This window comes from Myxocyprinus asiaticus, chromosome 46 (assembly GCF_019703515.2).
Source record: "Myxocyprinus asiaticus isolate MX2 ecotype Aquarium Trade chromosome 46, UBuf_Myxa_2, whole genome shotgun sequence".
NCBI lineage: Eukaryota > Metazoa > Chordata > Actinopteri > Cypriniformes > Catostomidae > Myxocyprinus > Myxocyprinus asiaticus.
Window position 1 is genome coordinate 17,683,967 of NC_059389.1, and position 18,208 is coordinate 17,702,174.

The 18,208-nt window shown below is 36.0% G+C and overlaps 1 protein-coding gene across 1 annotated transcript; it reads left to right on the plus strand.

The window, feature by feature from the left end:
• The first annotated feature begins 1,568 nt into the window (after positions 1 to 1,568).
• LOC127435754 (cytosolic carboxypeptidase 2-like) lies at positions 1,569 to 17,616 on the plus strand. Its single transcript, XM_051689422.1, has 22 exons — positions 1,569 to 1,664; positions 1,846 to 1,909; positions 2,087 to 2,212; positions 3,025 to 3,210; positions 3,485 to 3,592; positions 3,725 to 3,875; positions 5,504 to 5,737; positions 6,769 to 7,174; positions 8,215 to 8,357; positions 8,448 to 8,607; positions 9,177 to 9,303; positions 9,405 to 9,505; positions 9,624 to 9,736; positions 9,961 to 10,027; positions 10,163 to 10,261; positions 14,027 to 14,093; positions 14,193 to 14,376; positions 14,462 to 14,491; positions 15,497 to 15,612; positions 16,845 to 16,953; positions 17,079 to 17,210; positions 17,488 to 17,616. Exons 1-22 carry the CDS (start codon positions 1,659 to 1,661, stop codon positions 17,552 to 17,554), a joined length of 2,796 nt encoding a protein of 931 aa, XP_051545382.1. The 5' UTR covers positions 1,569 to 1,658; the 3' UTR covers positions 17,555 to 17,616.
• Positions 17,617 to 18,208: the final 592 nt, after the last annotated feature.

An 18,208-nucleotide genomic window follows, 5' to 3' on the forward strand; every position in this document is an offset into this window, starting at 1 on the left:
CATTTTCTTTTCTTTTTCCCATTAATGCTTTGTTAAAGGAATTCTTTTAGACTTCATTTGACCAGACATAATTTTTGCCATAAAAATTTAACTTATTAGTTGGTTATGATCCCAAGTGAAGAATCTTTCTTCTAAAACAAACCCATAGGAGTTTTACTTTTAAAACGTTCTTGGGGCAAAGGGATAAATTAATTAAAAAACTTAAGAATAAAAAGGGGAAAGATTATAACTAATAGATATTAAATATAATATATTATAAATTATAATTCCAAAATTTGCAATTCAGAGCAGTTGTTTTCGCCCATTAAAAGCTAAGGGGTAAACGTTTTTTAACATCTTGTCATTATTTGTATTTATAAAGGACAACTTGACTGTTTTTATGTAATCAATTTTGTGAATGAAGCAAGGGTTGTAATACAGTGTAGGTAACATCAGTGACATTCTTTTAAGATTCATTTTTAAGATGGTGCGTCTATAGCATCATAACATACACCACTGATCAGACTAAAATCAAATCATACCATTAAAATTTTTTTTCAATAAAACTCTTTAACATGAACATTAAACAATCTATCACCAGTGATAGAAAGAATGAACCATGTAAAAACAATTACAGTTTAAATGTAAATGCATAAATTTCAACATGGTGGGTAAATCACTTTGAGCATATTTGAGCAGCCTCTTCCTCTTAACTTTGACCTCGGAAGTTGTCACAACTTTTGTATCGTCAAAATACAAGTTTTTAACGTTCTGAACACTAATGACGTGAATTCAAGGGACAAATATTCTTTTTTTTTTTCTTTTTATTATTATGATTATTATTTAAATAATCAATTACTCGTTTTGTTTAGCTTTTTTGCACACATTTATTAGACCTTGCACTAATGCTTGGACTGAGAAAACAAAATGAGTAAAAAATAAACACAAAAATAACTGTAAATATAATTGAATTATCAGGCAAAAAAACAAAACTAATAATAATAATAATAATAATAATATATATATATATATATATATATATATATATATATATATATATATATATATATATATATAAATAAAAATTCAAAATATAAGACAAATTCAAATATATTTTCTAAAAAAATATGTAAAACAATATAGTCAATCCATTTAATATTATTTAATAAAAGGATATGTTAAAGAATTATGCCTTTTAAATTGTGTTTCTTGACTATTTGAAATCTTTTTATCGCTGAAAAGTCAAGTTACATGTTTGTCACTATATTTGGATGATGACCCGCCCATGTTATTGAAGCTTGCTTCACACAGCAAACGCGAATCGTGTCCATGGCAACCGTGACACAAATGACGTCAGTTGCACTTCAACAATAAATGTTAGAGATTTTCATTAATTGTAACTGTTTACTGTTAAGAGGATACTATATATATATATATATATATATATATATATATATATATATATATATATATATATATATATATATATAAAAAAAACTAATTTAGATAATTGAGGAAAGCAAAGCATTCTCAACTAAGCCGCTGTGTGTTTTTATTTATTTATTTATTTATTTTATATCTTTGTCATCCGCTTATAAACTTGTAAAGTTATTTGGCGTTTCATTCGGGTCAGTTCTTGTTTACGTTCCTCGCGATGACTTCATGACTTTGATGATGCAATGCAGGTGAGTGAACGCACAAAATTTACTGCTGCTTTGAACTCTACAGTTACAGTCTAATATTACCCAGTTGTTGGATTACATGGCAACTCACTGATACTCAATGCTTAACCTTTTGCCCCTTTTCTTGTATTCAAATTTTTTTTTTTTTTTTTTTTTTTTCTTTTACCTTTCGTTGTGTTAAAAGAAATCAGATGATCCCTACGAGAGATTCATTTCGCTACACCTTCAGCATTATGGATTCTTCTCAGGTAAGCCATAAACCTTAGGTAAAGTCAATAGTTTTTTTTTAAACACTTTTAACTAGTATATTTTCTATAATGACAATGGAATTATATTTTTTGTCTCCTCCAATATAGCATTGCAAAACTCACATAACTCTCATTTTTGTTTCCATATAAATAATGGCTCGTCATCTGTGCATTCAGGTGTCCCCATCAAAAGAGAATGGGATGGCAACCAAGACTCTACTGCCTTAGACTTTACTAACTCACCAATCGAGAGCAATGATTCAAACTTAGAGGAGGAACAAGAGGAACCAAAGCCATGTCAAAGTAAATATGAAATTTCCTTTAAAACAAACAAACAAAACCACCACCATCCCACTATGGACATCCAGTCTTTTCTACTGTCCAGAGTTGGAGTCCTAGTCTTGAGGTGTTGTGGTCCACATGAGTATAGCCTTGGTCTGGGTTGCAGTCTATGGTCTCAGACAAAACCTATAATTGTTGATAATAACCTCAACCACAGGTCAGGCTGAACAAATTTCAAAACTCAGAATGGCTACTTAGCTAATGTACAATGTGGTTCAGTTGGGTTTTGAACAGGTCTTGGGGTTAGATTTGGGTCTAAGAGGGTCTGGTGGTGGTCTGAATCTTGGAGGTAACAAGCCTTATCTCCCATTCTACCATTGGGACATTTGTATCCAGTACTATAATGCAAGAAAGACATTGATTAAAATGATTAAAATATTGTGGCTTTCAAGACCAAGCAGACTCGATTTCATGTAAAGACAAATGATCAACAATTCCACCTAATTTGTGATGTTTTACATTTCTTTAGACATAGTACTTTGGAGTTGTCACACAATACGTAACACTTGAGTCTAAACTGCTAGTTCCCATTTGAAATTCATTGCCTTTATAAAAGATTCAGACACTAAGAACATAATTGTTTTAGGGAGCTTTTACCAACAAATGAACTTTATGTCATGGTTACATGGGTAATTTCCATAATTGCTGCTGGTAACGAATAATGACACATCTTCTAAGATGTCTCTGTACTGTAGTTAGCAGCATGGCATGCCTATTGGGCCATACATTTGGCCTTAATAAATGTGTTTTTGTGTGTTCCATTTCCTTTCAAGACCTTTTCAACTTAGACAAAGTTCTCAGAACCCGGCAGCTAGTATTTGATTTTGATGGGGAGCGGCCCATTCCACGGCTAAGGGACCCTTTGGACCTCTTCACAATCCCATCTACCTCCTGTCCATTCCAGGGTGTCCGCTGGCCCATAGAGTGTGAAGTGATCCGTGACAAAATCCAGCATATAGGTATCAGTGTCTTACTTGTTAACATGCCTTTTGTCTTAGAGGCCTTTCACACAAAACATATTTTTTGTCTGTGTACGCTGTTTTTCCAGTTGTTTTTCTGTGTAAACATGCTTTAGGCTAGATGGACGACTTCGACCGTTGACATTTTCTTTAAAATGTAACAAACCTAGTGTTAACCCCTGTTGTGATTGTCCTTGCTAGTTTTTTCTGCCTCTTAGTTTAAAAAAATAAGCCTGTAAACACTCCATTTCCTCTATATCTTTTGTAATAACAGAATGGGACCCCCCTGAGCCAGAGCCATTCTACCAGTCAACAGGTGATGAACAGGCTCCTATGCCAGTAGGAGACGAGAGAAGAAACATGGTCTACTGCATAGACCAAGGTAACAATTTTGCAGTGTTTAGAAGCCCCCTCCAAATTCCTTTATTATCTGCTTATAAGTCTTTAGCTACATAGAGTATTATGGTTAGTTTTAATTTTATAACCTCTTCTGTCTTTTTGCAATACTATTTAGCCACAGAAACCTCCTACTTCACCTACTCTCGTGTGGGTGGCAGCAGAGGGCCTATTAAATGTGCCACATCCTGTGCCAACTATCAAGGCGAGCCTACGTTAGGTTTTGAATCTCGTTTCGAGAGTGGAAACCTACAAAAGGCCGTGCAAGTGTGAGTCGTGCTGTACTCAATGATACACTGCAAAAATAGTTTTCTTAATCAGTATTTTTGTCTTATTTTCCAATAAAAATGCTTACAAGCAAGAATATTATGCTTTAGTGGCCATTCACACTGGCTCTGGTTTCTGCCACAAGTCCAAAAACATGTAGGTTAAGTGAATTGGACACTCTAAATTGCCCCATAGGTGTGAATGAGAGTCCCCCAGCCATTGGGGATTGCATCAGGACGGGCATACGGCATAAAACCTGTGCCAAGCCAAATATGCGGATCACGGATGGTCTGCTGTGTTGACCCCTAATGGGAGCAGCTGAAAGAAGAAGTGGTCGTTCACATTGATTGCATCAGTCGGCACTGTTTTTCAGTTGTTTTCCTTTGTAAACATACGTTAGACGCCTTTGACTGTTGCGCTGGATCAAATTTTTTTGTTTCAGCTTCTTGTGCAAGAGCGGTGTGTTTTTAGATGCTGTGTCAAGTTACTGTAAACAGAACATCAACTTTTAAAAACAAGTCTCGAGACACCCATGTTTTGTCCTATTTGTTGTGCTGCTTCTATTTTTTTTAGCCCAAGATCCCATTCAGCACAGGCGCTGTGCTTCTGCCCGTGGGTGCCCTAACGACAACACACAATACGGGACAGTTGAGCATTTTGAGCACTTAAATTAAGGATGGGTGTCCTCTTCATGAGTCTCACTGTCAGACCCTTTTTTGGTTCAATACAGGACACAAAGCCGGCAAAAACGGGACAGTTGTAAACCTTAGCAGAATTAAACATTGCATATGCCACTCTCCCATTTTTTAAGCAGTTTCTGTGAAGAATGTGTTAATATTTGGATGCCCTCATGAAAAAATCCATAAATTCTAACACATGGTGAACAAATGCAAGTTTGCATCGTTACTGTGACAACTAGTGGACATGCTAGCAAAATTCATTATTCAAGAGTTCAATCTGCAGAGTCTCGTAAAATCCAGAGTCCAGATCTCCTGGAACCGCGATCAGTGAGATCCACCAATCAGAGAAGTTCCCAATAACCAATCTCTTTTTTCGATTTTTGAAAATGATTTGCTTCAAATCAAATGTTTTAATGTCGTTAATTAATAATAGAGCTTTCTGGTTTGGGTCAAGGCTGAGAAATATTTATTATATATATATATATATATATATATATAATTTTTTTTTTTTTTTTTTAATGCCAATAGAGAATTGGCATTTAAAAAAATGGGGAATCTCGTGCTTTTGCATGGGTGCTCAGCCATTCCTGTGGCCTCCAAGGGATCAGCACCTGTGGCATTCAGTCTGACTCTGAACGGCCTCTAGAGCAGGTAAAAGCTATTTTCCAATAGGATAGAAAAAAGAAACGTGCCATTTTCATTTTAAGCATAAACCTCACAGAATTTTGCAAGATTTCCCAAGAAAACAAGACTCAGTTATGTTTCAGATATTTTGAACTGTGAAACAAGACAAAAATACTTATTTAGAAGACGTTATTTTACAGTGTACGGCTTCATACATTTTTTTGCCCATATTCAATACTCCCACAAATAGTCCTCTCTCTTTGGAGAATATATAAGCCTGTATATCTTCATTAAATATAAACCACTCTGTATTTTGGGCCTTTTAGTGGTCAGTATGACTACGAGCTGACTTTGCACACCGACTTGTACACCACTAAGCACACGCAGTGGTTCTACTTCCGTGTGAGGAAGATGAGGGCAGGAAATACCTACCGCTTCACTATAATCAACTTGATGAAGGCCAGCAGTCTGTACAGCAATGGTATGCGCCCCCTGCTTTACTCTGAGCATGCTGCGTGTCTAAAGGGGGAGGGTTGGAAACGAGCAGGAACCAATATCAGGTAACAAATTGTGTTTTCTATCTATAATGCTTTAAAGTCTAGATAAAATAAAGAAGGACTTTCTTAATACCCTGCTGAAAAGACCAGCATTGCTGGTCACCAGCTTATGTTGTGTTTTGGGTGGTGGTCCCCCAGCATGGATTGCTCGTATGCTGGTGACCCCATCAGGCTTTTAAACTCGCTTAATCAGCTTCATCAGAAATACCATGCTGGTCAACCAGCTTCACCAGCTAAGTTTTGCTAGTGAAAAGCATGGCTATGCTGGTCCACCAGCTAGACCAGCGCCAAACTAGCACTAACCAGCCTAGACCAGCATGGAAATTGCATGCTGGTTAAACTGGTCTTTTCAGCAGGGTACACATTTCTGGACTTGAATTATTCCAAAGATAAAAAAAAGTTTGTCTGTAATCTTTCATCAATATGTTAACTTACTCCACTTGAAACCACTTTTTGATATAACCAAGACCAAAGAGGTCCACTTTTAATATTACCCAATAGCCAAATAGTTATTTAGACATTGTACGGTCAGTAGGCTATGATTTTAGGTAACACAGACTTCCTAAAACCTTGCCAATAGTTAACACTGTAATTTTAACGCTTAAAAGAAGTGCTGACCACAGGGATACGTCAAGATGCGTTCAAATCTTTTCCTTTTTACAATCCAAAAAAATTCCTGATGAATAAAATCAAGTGCCCACTCAGTTTAATTTCTTGTTTCACCCAGAAATATGTCACATCATGGTAGTAAAATGTGTTGCAAATGGCGTTTCATATTGAATTTAACATACTGACTCAAGTCTTTGAATTCAGGTTAGGCTCTGTTCTTGTATGGAACAGCTACTTTTCACAATCCATCAATTCCTGATTAATAAAATCAAGACACACCCTGTTTAATATCCTGTTTCACTCAGAAATATGTCACATTATGGTAGGAAAATGGGTTGTGAATGTCATTTTATATTAAATTTAACACAATGACTCAGTCATGGCACAATCACGATTTTGTAACTACTGTCTCACTTGTGTTTTAGGTACTACCGAAACAACACAGAAGAAGATGGTAAAGCACTGTACTCCCTCACCTGGACTCTTGAGTTCCCTTATGACAGTGACACCTGCTACTTGGCCCATTGCTACCCATACACATATTCAGATCTGCAATGCTACCTGCGTGAAGTCATCTCAGACCCTGTTCGTACCGCTCATTGTAAACTGCGGGTGCTCTGTCGTAGCCTGGCAGGCAATGCGGTGTATGTTTTGACTATAACCTCACCATCCACCAGCTTGGCGGAACGCAAGGCCAAGCGGGCAGTTGTAGTGACAGCACGGGTGCACCCAGGAGAAACCAATGGTTCGTGGATGATGCAGGGCTTTTTAGAGTTCATACTGAGTGACTTGCCTGATGCTCGCTTATTGAGGGAAATTTTTGTCTTTAAGGTGAGCAGATGAGACCAGGTTTGGGCGAAAGTGTCTTTATATTTCCTGCAAGTGGGCTCTTACTTCAAGCAAAGTACCTCACATAGAAGTTTTAGGTGTTTTCATTGAATGTATTGAAATAAAAGGCCAGAAACATACACTTTGCATAGTATGCAAACGCAGATGGGAATGCTTGGCCATGGATTGGAAGCATGTGGACCCATCGTACATACTTAACATGCATTCTTACGTTACTATAGTGGTAACCAGTTTTGGTTTAGTTACAAAATAAGTAATCGCTACAAATTACAAACTACTTCCCAAAAATTATAATCAAATTACTTTACTGATTACTTAATTGAATAAGTAATCACTTAACTAATTACTTTGCTTTTAAGTTACTTTCTAAAACACTAAATAATGTTTATTTTCTCCTTGTTCATTGTCACACACACTTCAGCTGTCACATAAATGCAAACAGACGTACATATGAACATACGAATTCACATTTTAATTGTAATACACATAAATAATATTTTTTTGAAATATATTTAACCCAAGTAATGTATTTAAAAGTAATTACTTTCATTGAAAGTCAGTAACTGTATTCTGATTAAAGGACTTTAAAATGTAATGCATTACACTACTTTCTTGAGCCTAAAAGTAATTTGATTACAGTAACTAATTACTTTGTAATCCAATTCAGCCCAACACTAGTGGTAACAAACCTCTATACTCTGTGGGACAATAGAGTTACCTTTGGATATTTGTGCAATATAACCAGATGCATTATTATGCATTATTATTATGCTAGTATCTTACATGTTGACAGTTTAACTTTAGCTAACTCGCTCTGCAAGATTCTCTTGAAACTGTTGCTACACCATGACAGTAGTTGACCTGAAAGAGAAAACTGACCACAGAAGACTGTTTATCGGGCCAAAGGCTGCATGTTGTATGACAAATATCTAAGATCAATGGTTGTATCATCAGATCTGTCAGTATACAGTGTTTTTTCAATACAGTAGGATTACTGTAGTAATAGCGTGTCCTGTCTACAGGTTATACCAATGCTGAACCCTGACGGTGTGGTGGTGGGAAACCACCGCTGCTCATTGACAGGCTGTGATCTGAACCGAAACTACCGCACTCTACTGCGAGACTATTTCCCCTGCATTTGGTACACTCGCAACATGGTGAAAAGGTGATGATCATAATCATTAATGTCCATGTATGTGGATAATATCCACATATGAATGTTAAATTGAAAATCTGCTTTGGCCTAATCCCACAGGTTGCTTGCTGAGAGAGAGGTGGTGGTTTATTGTGACTTTCATGGCCACAGCAGGAAAAACAATGTGTTCATGTACGGTTGTAGCGATCGTAAGGATGCCTCACAGTGTCTTCAGGAGCGAATCTTCCCTCTGATGATGAGCAAGAATGCTAAAGACAAGGTGTTGGCATGGTGGTTATCAGTGCTGGGTGTAATCCAATTATAAAGTAATTAGTTAATGTAATCTAATTACTTTTAGTAAAAAAAAGTAGTGTAATGCATTATATTTTAAATGATTGTAATCAGATTACAGTTACTGACTTTCAATTAATATAATTACTTTTAAGTACATTATAGGGATATGCTTATTTCTAATATATTATTTATTAGAATACATGAATTATGGCCCCATAACAAATCATTGTGAGGTACTGCGTGTATGACTAGTGTGTAACAATTAACAAGAAAGAAATATAGACATTATTATGAATTTGTTGAGCAGAAAAGTGTTTTAGAAAGTAACTTAAAAGTAAAGTAATTAGTAATGTGATTAGTTTTCCAATGAAGTTATTAGTAAAGTAATCTGATTAGAATTTAAGAGAAATAATTAGTAGTTTGTAGTGGATTGCTATTTTTTAATAACTTTCCCAACATGGTTATGCTGCCGTTACAATGTGTAAAGGTAGCATTAAAGTAAAATCTTATCTTTCGTGCAATGTCCTATTTTTAAACTGCTTTTGGTTTTGTTAGTTTGCTTTTAGGAGTTGCAAGTTCAAAATGCACAAGAGCAAAGAGGGTACTGGGCGCATTGTCATGTGGAAACTTGGCATTAGGAACAGCTACACAATGGAGTCTACCTTCGGTGGCACAACGCTAGGTATTCATAATGGCAGCACTCACTCTCTTAAGCACAGTTCAGAAATCAAATTCCTGTGTGTATCATGGCAGCTGCATTTTTTTCACTGTGTTCATCTGCAGGGGACAGAAAAGGAACACATTTCAGCACACAGGACCTGAAGTCGATGGGCTACTGCTTTTGTGACACACTACTTGACTTTTGTGACCCTGACCCAGCCAAGGTGGCCTAGCTTTAGACTTTTCAAATATTTGAAATATTTTAAAGATTAAAAGGTTTTGAATACAGTTCTTTAGCTTTGTATAATGTACTGAGTACTGCATTAAGTATATTTTGTTCAGACTACACATTGTTTAGAGGAGTTGGGGATGTTATTGAGACAAGAAGTCAGACGGAAGCTAGGGAGAAAGGTGGACTCTTTAGATGACTTCTCAGACATTGACATTGAATCCAGGTAAAAAAGAATCTTACCATGTTTATTGCATTGTAAAATACATGAGTAACCATTAAGCACAAGTAAACATTATGTGTGCAGCCATGAAGGTGAATATAGCCAAATGAAAACTATTTCGAACATATATCTGTAAAATAAATTAAACAGAAGCCTGTAAACAGATAGCTGAATAACTGAATCAGAACTAAGTCTAGCTATCATTTCAAATGATTGATTCTACACAGCACAATTGGATCAAACAGTACAGAATCGGATGGCCTCCCTCTTCATCTTTTAAATGTCACAAACCAGGTATAGTATTCAGAAACCCAATGAAAACTAGGTTCCTATAACGGAGCCATCCTTATAAGGACAGCATTTTAATTTTTGGGTGAACTATTCTTTTGTTTTTTCTCGAAGTTGTCAGTAATGTTTTGGTTTCTGTAGCAAATACAGGGCAAGAAGAAAAACCTTAAAAGCCGTAAAGAAAGGAATCGACTCCGAAGTGCAGGACCTAAAATTATTCAAAGGAATGTCAAAAATCCGGTAGGTTTGAATGGGTTATATGATTTTGAAAGTTTATTCCTTGTTAGTCATTAAACTAGCTTAAACTTGCAAAATACACTAATGCTCAAGGTACATGTATATTTATTTAGAACATACTGTAAAGCTTAGTTTAGGATCTATGGTTGTGCTAATACATTATGTATTTTTCTTTCTTGTGATACATTTTTTTATATATATATATATATATATATATATATATATTTTTTTACAATAAAAAAATTCATTTACAATAATTATCAAAAGAACAAAGAAAAACCTTACATGCCTTACCACCCCCCAGCCCCAGTGGTCCACTGTCCACATTGGCCCCATACCCCTCTCCTATATTTTGGCTATCAAACAGGATACATGACTGTTCGACACATATGATAAGGGTTAGAAAACATAATAAGCAAATTGACTGATTAATTAAAAATAAATAAATAGATAAAAAACAAAAACAAACATTGTATAAAACATACAGCAGCACACATCATGTTTAGGTCATATCATCTTTAATCCATTATGTACAGTTGGAGTCAGAAGTTTACATACACTTAGGTTGAAGTAATTAAAGCTAATTTTTTAACCACTCCACAGATTTAATATTAGCAAACTATAGTTTTGGCAAGTCGTTTAGGACATATTTGTGCATGACATGAGTAATTTTTCCAACAATTGTTTACAGACAGATTGTTTCACTTTTAATTGACTATATCACAATTCCAGTGGGTCAGAAGTTTATATACACTAAGTTAACTGTTCCTTTAAGCATCTCGTAAAATTCCAGAAAATGATGTCAAGCCTTTAGACAATTAGCTTCTGATAGGCTAATTTGAGTCAATTGGAGGTGTACCTGTGGATGTATTCAGTGAATCTTTGCTTGACATCATGGGAAAATCAAAACAAATCAGCCAATACTCAGAAAAAAATTGTGGACCTCCACAAGTCTGGTTCATCCTTGGGAGCAATTTGTAAACACCTGAAGGCCACTGCTCCAAAACCGCCATAAAAAAGCCAGACTACAGTTTGCAAGTGCACATGGGGACAAAGATCTTACTTTTTGGAGAAATGTCCTCTGGCCTGATGAAAAAGAAAATTGAACTGTTTGGCCATAATGACCATTGTTATGTTTGGAGGAAAAAGGGTGAGGCTTGTAAGCCAAAGAACACCATCCCAACCGTGAAGCATGGGGGTGGCAGCATCATGTTGTGGGGGTGATTTGCTGCAGGCGGGACCGGTGCACTTCACAAAATAGATGGCATCATGAGGAAGGAAAATTATGTGGATATATTGGAGCAACATCTCAAGACATCAGCCAGGAAGTTAAAGATTAGTTGCAAATGGGTCTTCCAAATGGACAATGACCCCAAGCATACCTCCAAAGTTGTGGCAAAATGGCTTCAGGACAACAAAGTCAAGGTATTGGAGTGGCCATTACAAAGCCCTGACCTCAAACCGATAGAAAATGTGTGGGCAGAACTGAAAAAGCATGTGCTAGCAAGGAGGCCTACAAACCTGATTCAGTTACTCCAGTTCTGTCTGGAAGAATGGGCCAAAATTCCAGCAACTTATTGTGAGAAGCTTGTGGAAGGCTCCCCAAGATGTTTGACCCAAGTTAAACAATTTAAAGGTAATGCTACCAAATACTAACAAAGTGTATGTAAACTTCTGACCCACTAGGAATGTGATGAAAGAAATAAAAGCTGAAATAAATCATTCTCTCTACTATTATTCTGACATTTCACATTCTGAAAATAAAGTAGTGATCCTAACTGACCTAAGACAGGGAATGTTTTCTACGATTAGATGTCAGGAATTGTGAAAAAGGAATTGAGTTTAAATGTATTTGGCTAAGGTGTATGTAAACTTCTGACTTCAGCTGTATTTTCTGAAGGATCCTGTGGCTTCAAATGAAGATACGGTTAAAGTGAGAATCCAAGACAAAACAATGTGTAATGCGAAAGACTCTAGGAAACAAAAGGTAATGAAGCCACATTCAGTGTACGAACCACAGTGAAACAGTCAATTGTCCCTGCCAGTTGAAAAGCAAAAAACGTCTTGGGTTCACAGAACAAAGGCGCTATATATGACATCAAAAACCGAACAAATAGGATGATAGATTACCTCTCTGAAATGGAGATTGAAAAAGGTTTTATTTATTTTGGTGTGTAGGTGCCATGTTTTGCAAGGGCAAATCAGACTGTGAGGTCTTGGATACCTCATCCCACTTCTCACATAGGTGTTGTAGGTCATGCGACTCTTTGGGGGAATAGGCCCGACAAGGTTAAGTAACTGATCTGGATAGACCTGTTGGATATTATGTATTCTGCAGAAAATACTCATACATCTAGTTGATTATACCATCTTGCCACAAAATATATTATATTTAACAAAAATATTTATATTTAACCCTTTAAGATCTGAGGGCGTTTTTAAAGATTTCTTGTTTCAGTGGCATACCCAAAATTAAAGGATTATAACTAAAAAACAAACAAAACAAAAAAACAAGGAGGATAAAGTGTTTGATATCATTTTAAAGAAACCTATTACAAAATTTTAATGATATAGATTATGATTAATTCTGAGACTCTCAGCCTATGAAACTGCTGAAAATCACAAAAAACTTGAGCCTGATTTGACTATATATCTCAGGGTGTAAATAAGGTAGCTGCAAAAAACTGCTTTTGTTTTGTTCCCAATCACGTCACCTGTAACTGAGTACATTTTGTGTTGATACCACAAATCAAAAGTTATAGCATTACAAAAATTATTTACTCTAGTGTCGAAAATAATAATTGTACATAAGAACTAATTGCACATGCAAATACAACAATGACTAAAGGTAAGCTCTCTCTCCAAGGCATGCAGACATGAGTAACGAGATCTCATTCAGTTCCATTCTGTGTTATTTGAGCCATCATTGAGTCTGTTATGTACTTGGAGCCATCTCTTGGTGGGCATATGTAATTATAGTGAACGATCCTCTCTGCCCATATTTGGATGACTTCCACCTCTGGTTGGAACGATCTAAATCCTAGTTTGATTGGTTTAGCATTCCATGACGCTGGACATTGTACTACATAATTTCAGATGAAGTCATCCGATCCAGGAAAGCTAACGTGTTTTAGCCAGATAGCACATTATGTGCTTTGTGTGGAATATCTAATGATCTATGCATCCGATTATGTTGTGTGCTCGTTTTAATGGGAATCCACTCCTCTAAGTAATGTATGTGATATTTTATGTTCCGTTTATTTTTCGTGAAGTTATACGCAAAAACACGGCATATAGGCAACACCTGTTTACACGTAACATGTATGTCAAATACACATACTTTGCTATTAATCACTATATTTTTGTCTGTGAGTAAAACACAATAGGCTAGTTGTATTCTACTCTTTGATGGCTTTCCAATGACATATGACACATAGCTATTTGATCAGTTTGATGTGTTAAACCGATTACAATAATACTGTATGTGCAGTGCAAAATTATTTATAAATAATAAAAATGGAACACTTCTGATTTGTCTGCAAATTTCAAAGCACTTGTTCAGTTTTGGTCATTATGCCTACATGCATTGTAAAGTACAGCTTCTAAGCTTTAAAACAATACATATTTTGTCAAGACTGTAGTTATTAATATGTTGATAATTATTTCTTTTTCACTGGAGCTGGAGCTGGTGGGCCCATCCGAGCTTAAAGGGTTAAAAATATAATTTTAAAAAAATCAAAAAAACAAACAAACTGCTATTTATTGCAGGTTGTGTCTGTCCCCAGTATGCACAATGGTTATTCATCTTGTCACCACTCTGTCCCAGGAAAATATGGTAAAAACAATCATGTTGTACTTATGCCACTGTAACCATTGAGAAATGTACATATAGTAATGGTAGAGACCATCTAAAGTACTGTGTCCTGCTTTTCAGGTGATCCTGGATGCAAAACTTATCAGCATACTACCTTGCAACGGCAAACCCTCTTAGTCCCTGACGGTCAGAAGAGGTTTCCCTCTGTTCCAGCCTCCAGAGAGAGGACCCTGCCTATAACAATCCAGCCATACACTATACCTTTTTACCCTGATTTCAGACCACAACCAGAAATGAAAGGCATGTTTTTATCTCTTATAGACAGCTTTTCTCTAACTTTGTGTTTGTGATGATGGCATATTTATCATTTTTCTTTATCTCATAGGAAGACTCCCTGTTTCAAACAATATACACCAAAGGTAATTTGGCCAACTACATCACATTACATTACACAGTGGAGGTGGAGTGAATCAAAACTACTGTATTTTATGTTTATTAGTGATGCTTGCCATTACTATTGCTGCTAAGTAGAGCTTTCAAAACCTCTATCCCAAATTATTAAATGTCACTGTATTCTGTAGCATTAAGATTTGTCTTCACATTGATGGAATTGCCAAAACTAATTAGGTGTCCACATACTTTTGGCTATGTAGTGTACCTCAAATCATGCAGATTGTTGTGGAGAGTGTTTATCTAAATAAAAAGAATAATAATAATAAAATAATTATAGGAACAGGAACATGTGATATGTTTCTTCATATTCTTCTAGGCCTAGGTATACAAATTGTTGCATAAAACATACTACATAATTATTCAGATAGAGAATTTTCATTAATAAATTTAAGTATTTGACATTGTTTATATGATTAGAAAACATAAACGGAAAAAATGCCCCTGAAAATCAAATACAGGGGGCAAATATTGCCCCTTCATGGAAAAGTTCATTTCTGACACTGTTCCAAAACCATATGACTTTCCTTTTTTTGTGAAACACAAAAGAAAAGAAATTATGAATATTCTGGTCCATCTTTTCAGTACAATGGCAGTTGATAGGGACTCACTTTAAAGCATAACAAAACAACCAAAAGTACCATAAAACTAGTCCATGCGTCTTCTGAAGGCATACGATAGTTTTTTTTTCCAGTGAAACACTTTACATCCATTGCGCATTCGTGAAAGCTATGAGAGAAGCTTGTTCACAGTGGTTTGTGTTCACATGAGAACTTGTGTTTTTTAGCACGTTCATTGTATTGAAAAAGTAGAACAAGAATATTTATAAAAAATGTATTTGTGTTCTGCATAAGAAAAAAAAGTCATACAGGTTTGGAACAACAGAGGGTGAGTATATTAGGCCAGATTTTCATTTTTGGGTGAACTATTTCTGTTAGAATAGAAAGTAAAAAGTAAAGGCCCTTTTCTAACAGCCAACAGAAACTCAAGCTGGAAAGACAGTCAGAAGGATCCCATGTTCCTGTCAAATACTTCATGCCATTAGACGACATGGGAACATTGAGGTTCAGTCACAAGACGGATGCACGAGGTAAAGATTTGCAATTTCTTTCAGAATTGGCATGGCTGATGTGCAGGGTCAAAAGTAATTATGTTGGCTTGACGAAGCCAATATACTGTTATTTAACAAACTTTGTTTAGGTTTTTTTAAGTTCCCTAAACCAAGTCCAAAATTTCCAACACTAACTTCTCCTAGAGTTTTCAAGCTACTTCCACAAAACTCAGCACAGACATTCTGATTGTTCTGGAATAGTGAGCTCTGACTTTTCTAACTGATTGAACTTAACGCTTTTTACACAGCGGCTGATCAAAAATCAGAAAAATCCTATAGACTTACATTGTCAGAACATTCAAATGGGCCAAAGGAACACTTGTTAATTCAACCTCCAACTGTCAAAAAATTCAAATGTAAACAAACCAAAATGTACACCACCACAAAACATGGGTTGTGTCCCCATCTTCTGACTGGCATCGCCAGCGGGTGGGTGTGTCTTTAAGACCAAGCTTATACAATCAAGAGGGGGTTGACATGAAATCTTAAACTGCGTGAGGGCGGACCCTTGCATCTTTAGATGCAGACTTGATGTTTTTTAGAATCCCAGCCCACACTCCCTCCTCCAGTACCAAGTTTTAACCAGCCATTTTTTAGATTTTCGGTCTTTCCCCATTGAAGTAGGAGCTGTACTTGTACGCCGCTTGTTTACATAGAAAAATAGCTGCCCAGCCTGCCCGAGGGTGTTCCAAATATGGCCGCTGAGTGGACTGGCTTGCTAAAGACTTCGGTTGCTCTCTCTCTTTCCCTCTACACTGATAGTACTGACTATAATGACTATCATTGTAACTGTGTCTGACTATTTATTCAGCTAGCTGGCCGTTTGTCTTACTGTAATATCAATACAGTATATCCATCAGATTCCAAAGTTTTAAAACTAGTTAAAACATTCAGACAAGGTTTTGTCAAGACCACATCAGTTTGTCTTTACCAACTTTGCCTATCTATTTAAAATTTGTGAATTACATATTTTAAATGACTTTTAAAAATGCAGTCTGCATACTCGGAGATTCTTGCAAAAATAATATATATATATATATATATATATACATTTTTTTTTTTTTTAATTTGCATGGTGAAAAATTGCAAAGTGAATTAAAAGCGAGATCAAAAAAAGCAGACATTTCAGCATGTTTCTTCAATACTCAATTTAAGATGACTTGAACAACTGGAGTCATTTCCAGTGACCAGAATGCTTCCTATGTTACCAGGTGCTGTGGCTGGTCTTGTATCACCGAATACTGAGCTGTGCAGGGAAGCCAACCAAAGCAGTGAACAAGACACAAGAAATGGATCCTTTTTCCTCCCTGACCTGTACAGGTTTAACGTATTTTCACTATGATTTACTATACACTTTCCACATTGACTGTTGATAATTGCAGAGTGTCATCAGGTGTTCTTGGTGCTGTCATTGGGCCAAAGTTGCCTCTTCTGCTCCTCTCTAGCCACGTTCTGCAGTTTGGTAACCAGGTTGCAACTGGAGGGCTGAGGTTAGGGAGGCTGCCCAAAGCAAACAAAATACTGCAGATCATTGAAAGAGATGCTGCTTCCACAGACAGCCTAAGCAGTGAGGAAAAGTATGTAGCAAAAAGAGCATTTAGTGCAAAAAAAATATGTTAGGGACAATATTTGTGATGTTCCTCATTTCAACTTCACAGCTAAGTCAAGACTTGTCAACTTGTCTTTTAAATATTTCAGACCATGGCTATCCAAAGTATATAAAAAAACTTTTGCAATTCTTGCATTTTATCAAACTAAGTTAACTCATTAGTTAATGTCTTTCATAAAGTTCCATCTATGGGTGCCTCAAGAGCCCCTGCAAGTGGATGAGACAACAAATGTTTTGCCTCACAGGTTTCACACGCAGCAGTCTCGGAAGTCAGTCAAATCAGACAAACACAACCTGGCCAAAAGGACATGAGAAAGATGAAAATGACCTCCTGTTCAACATCTCTTTATTAAACAATCTTGTGCAAGTGCCTGAATCCATGTCTCAGTCTGGTTATTTTCTTAATTTCAGTTGTGCAATCCTGAACTACTGCCTTTTGCTTTCTGCATCGGAAAAAAATGTCATCAGTACTGATATACTTAAACATGAAGACCATAATATTTTTTTATTGCCATTTTCGATAAAAAGGCAATACATTGTGCTGCTATCATTTTACTAGCTATCATTCTGTTGAAGAGATGTGCTCTACCATTTGAAGTTTCCATGAGTGATATTTACAGTATTTTTTATTTAGTATGTGGAAGTGAATATGATTTATAGCTACTAAGTGATATTTGTAATTTCATTAGATGCAGTATCAATAAATAAGATGATTTTGTGGTCAACAATATTGGAGTACCAGTACTGTTTTTCCTCATAAATAACATTTTTTTTTTGTTTGTTTTTTTTTTACCCACAAAAAATTAATAAAAAAGACTAAATTTGTTGGTATTAATAACAAAAGGCACTTAAGTACTTTATAGGACTCCAATAGCACAACGATACAATTTCTGAAGTTTATAGACAGATGTGTATTCTCTCAGAGAACATCACATATAGCATTTCCGCTATAAAAAAATCCAACCT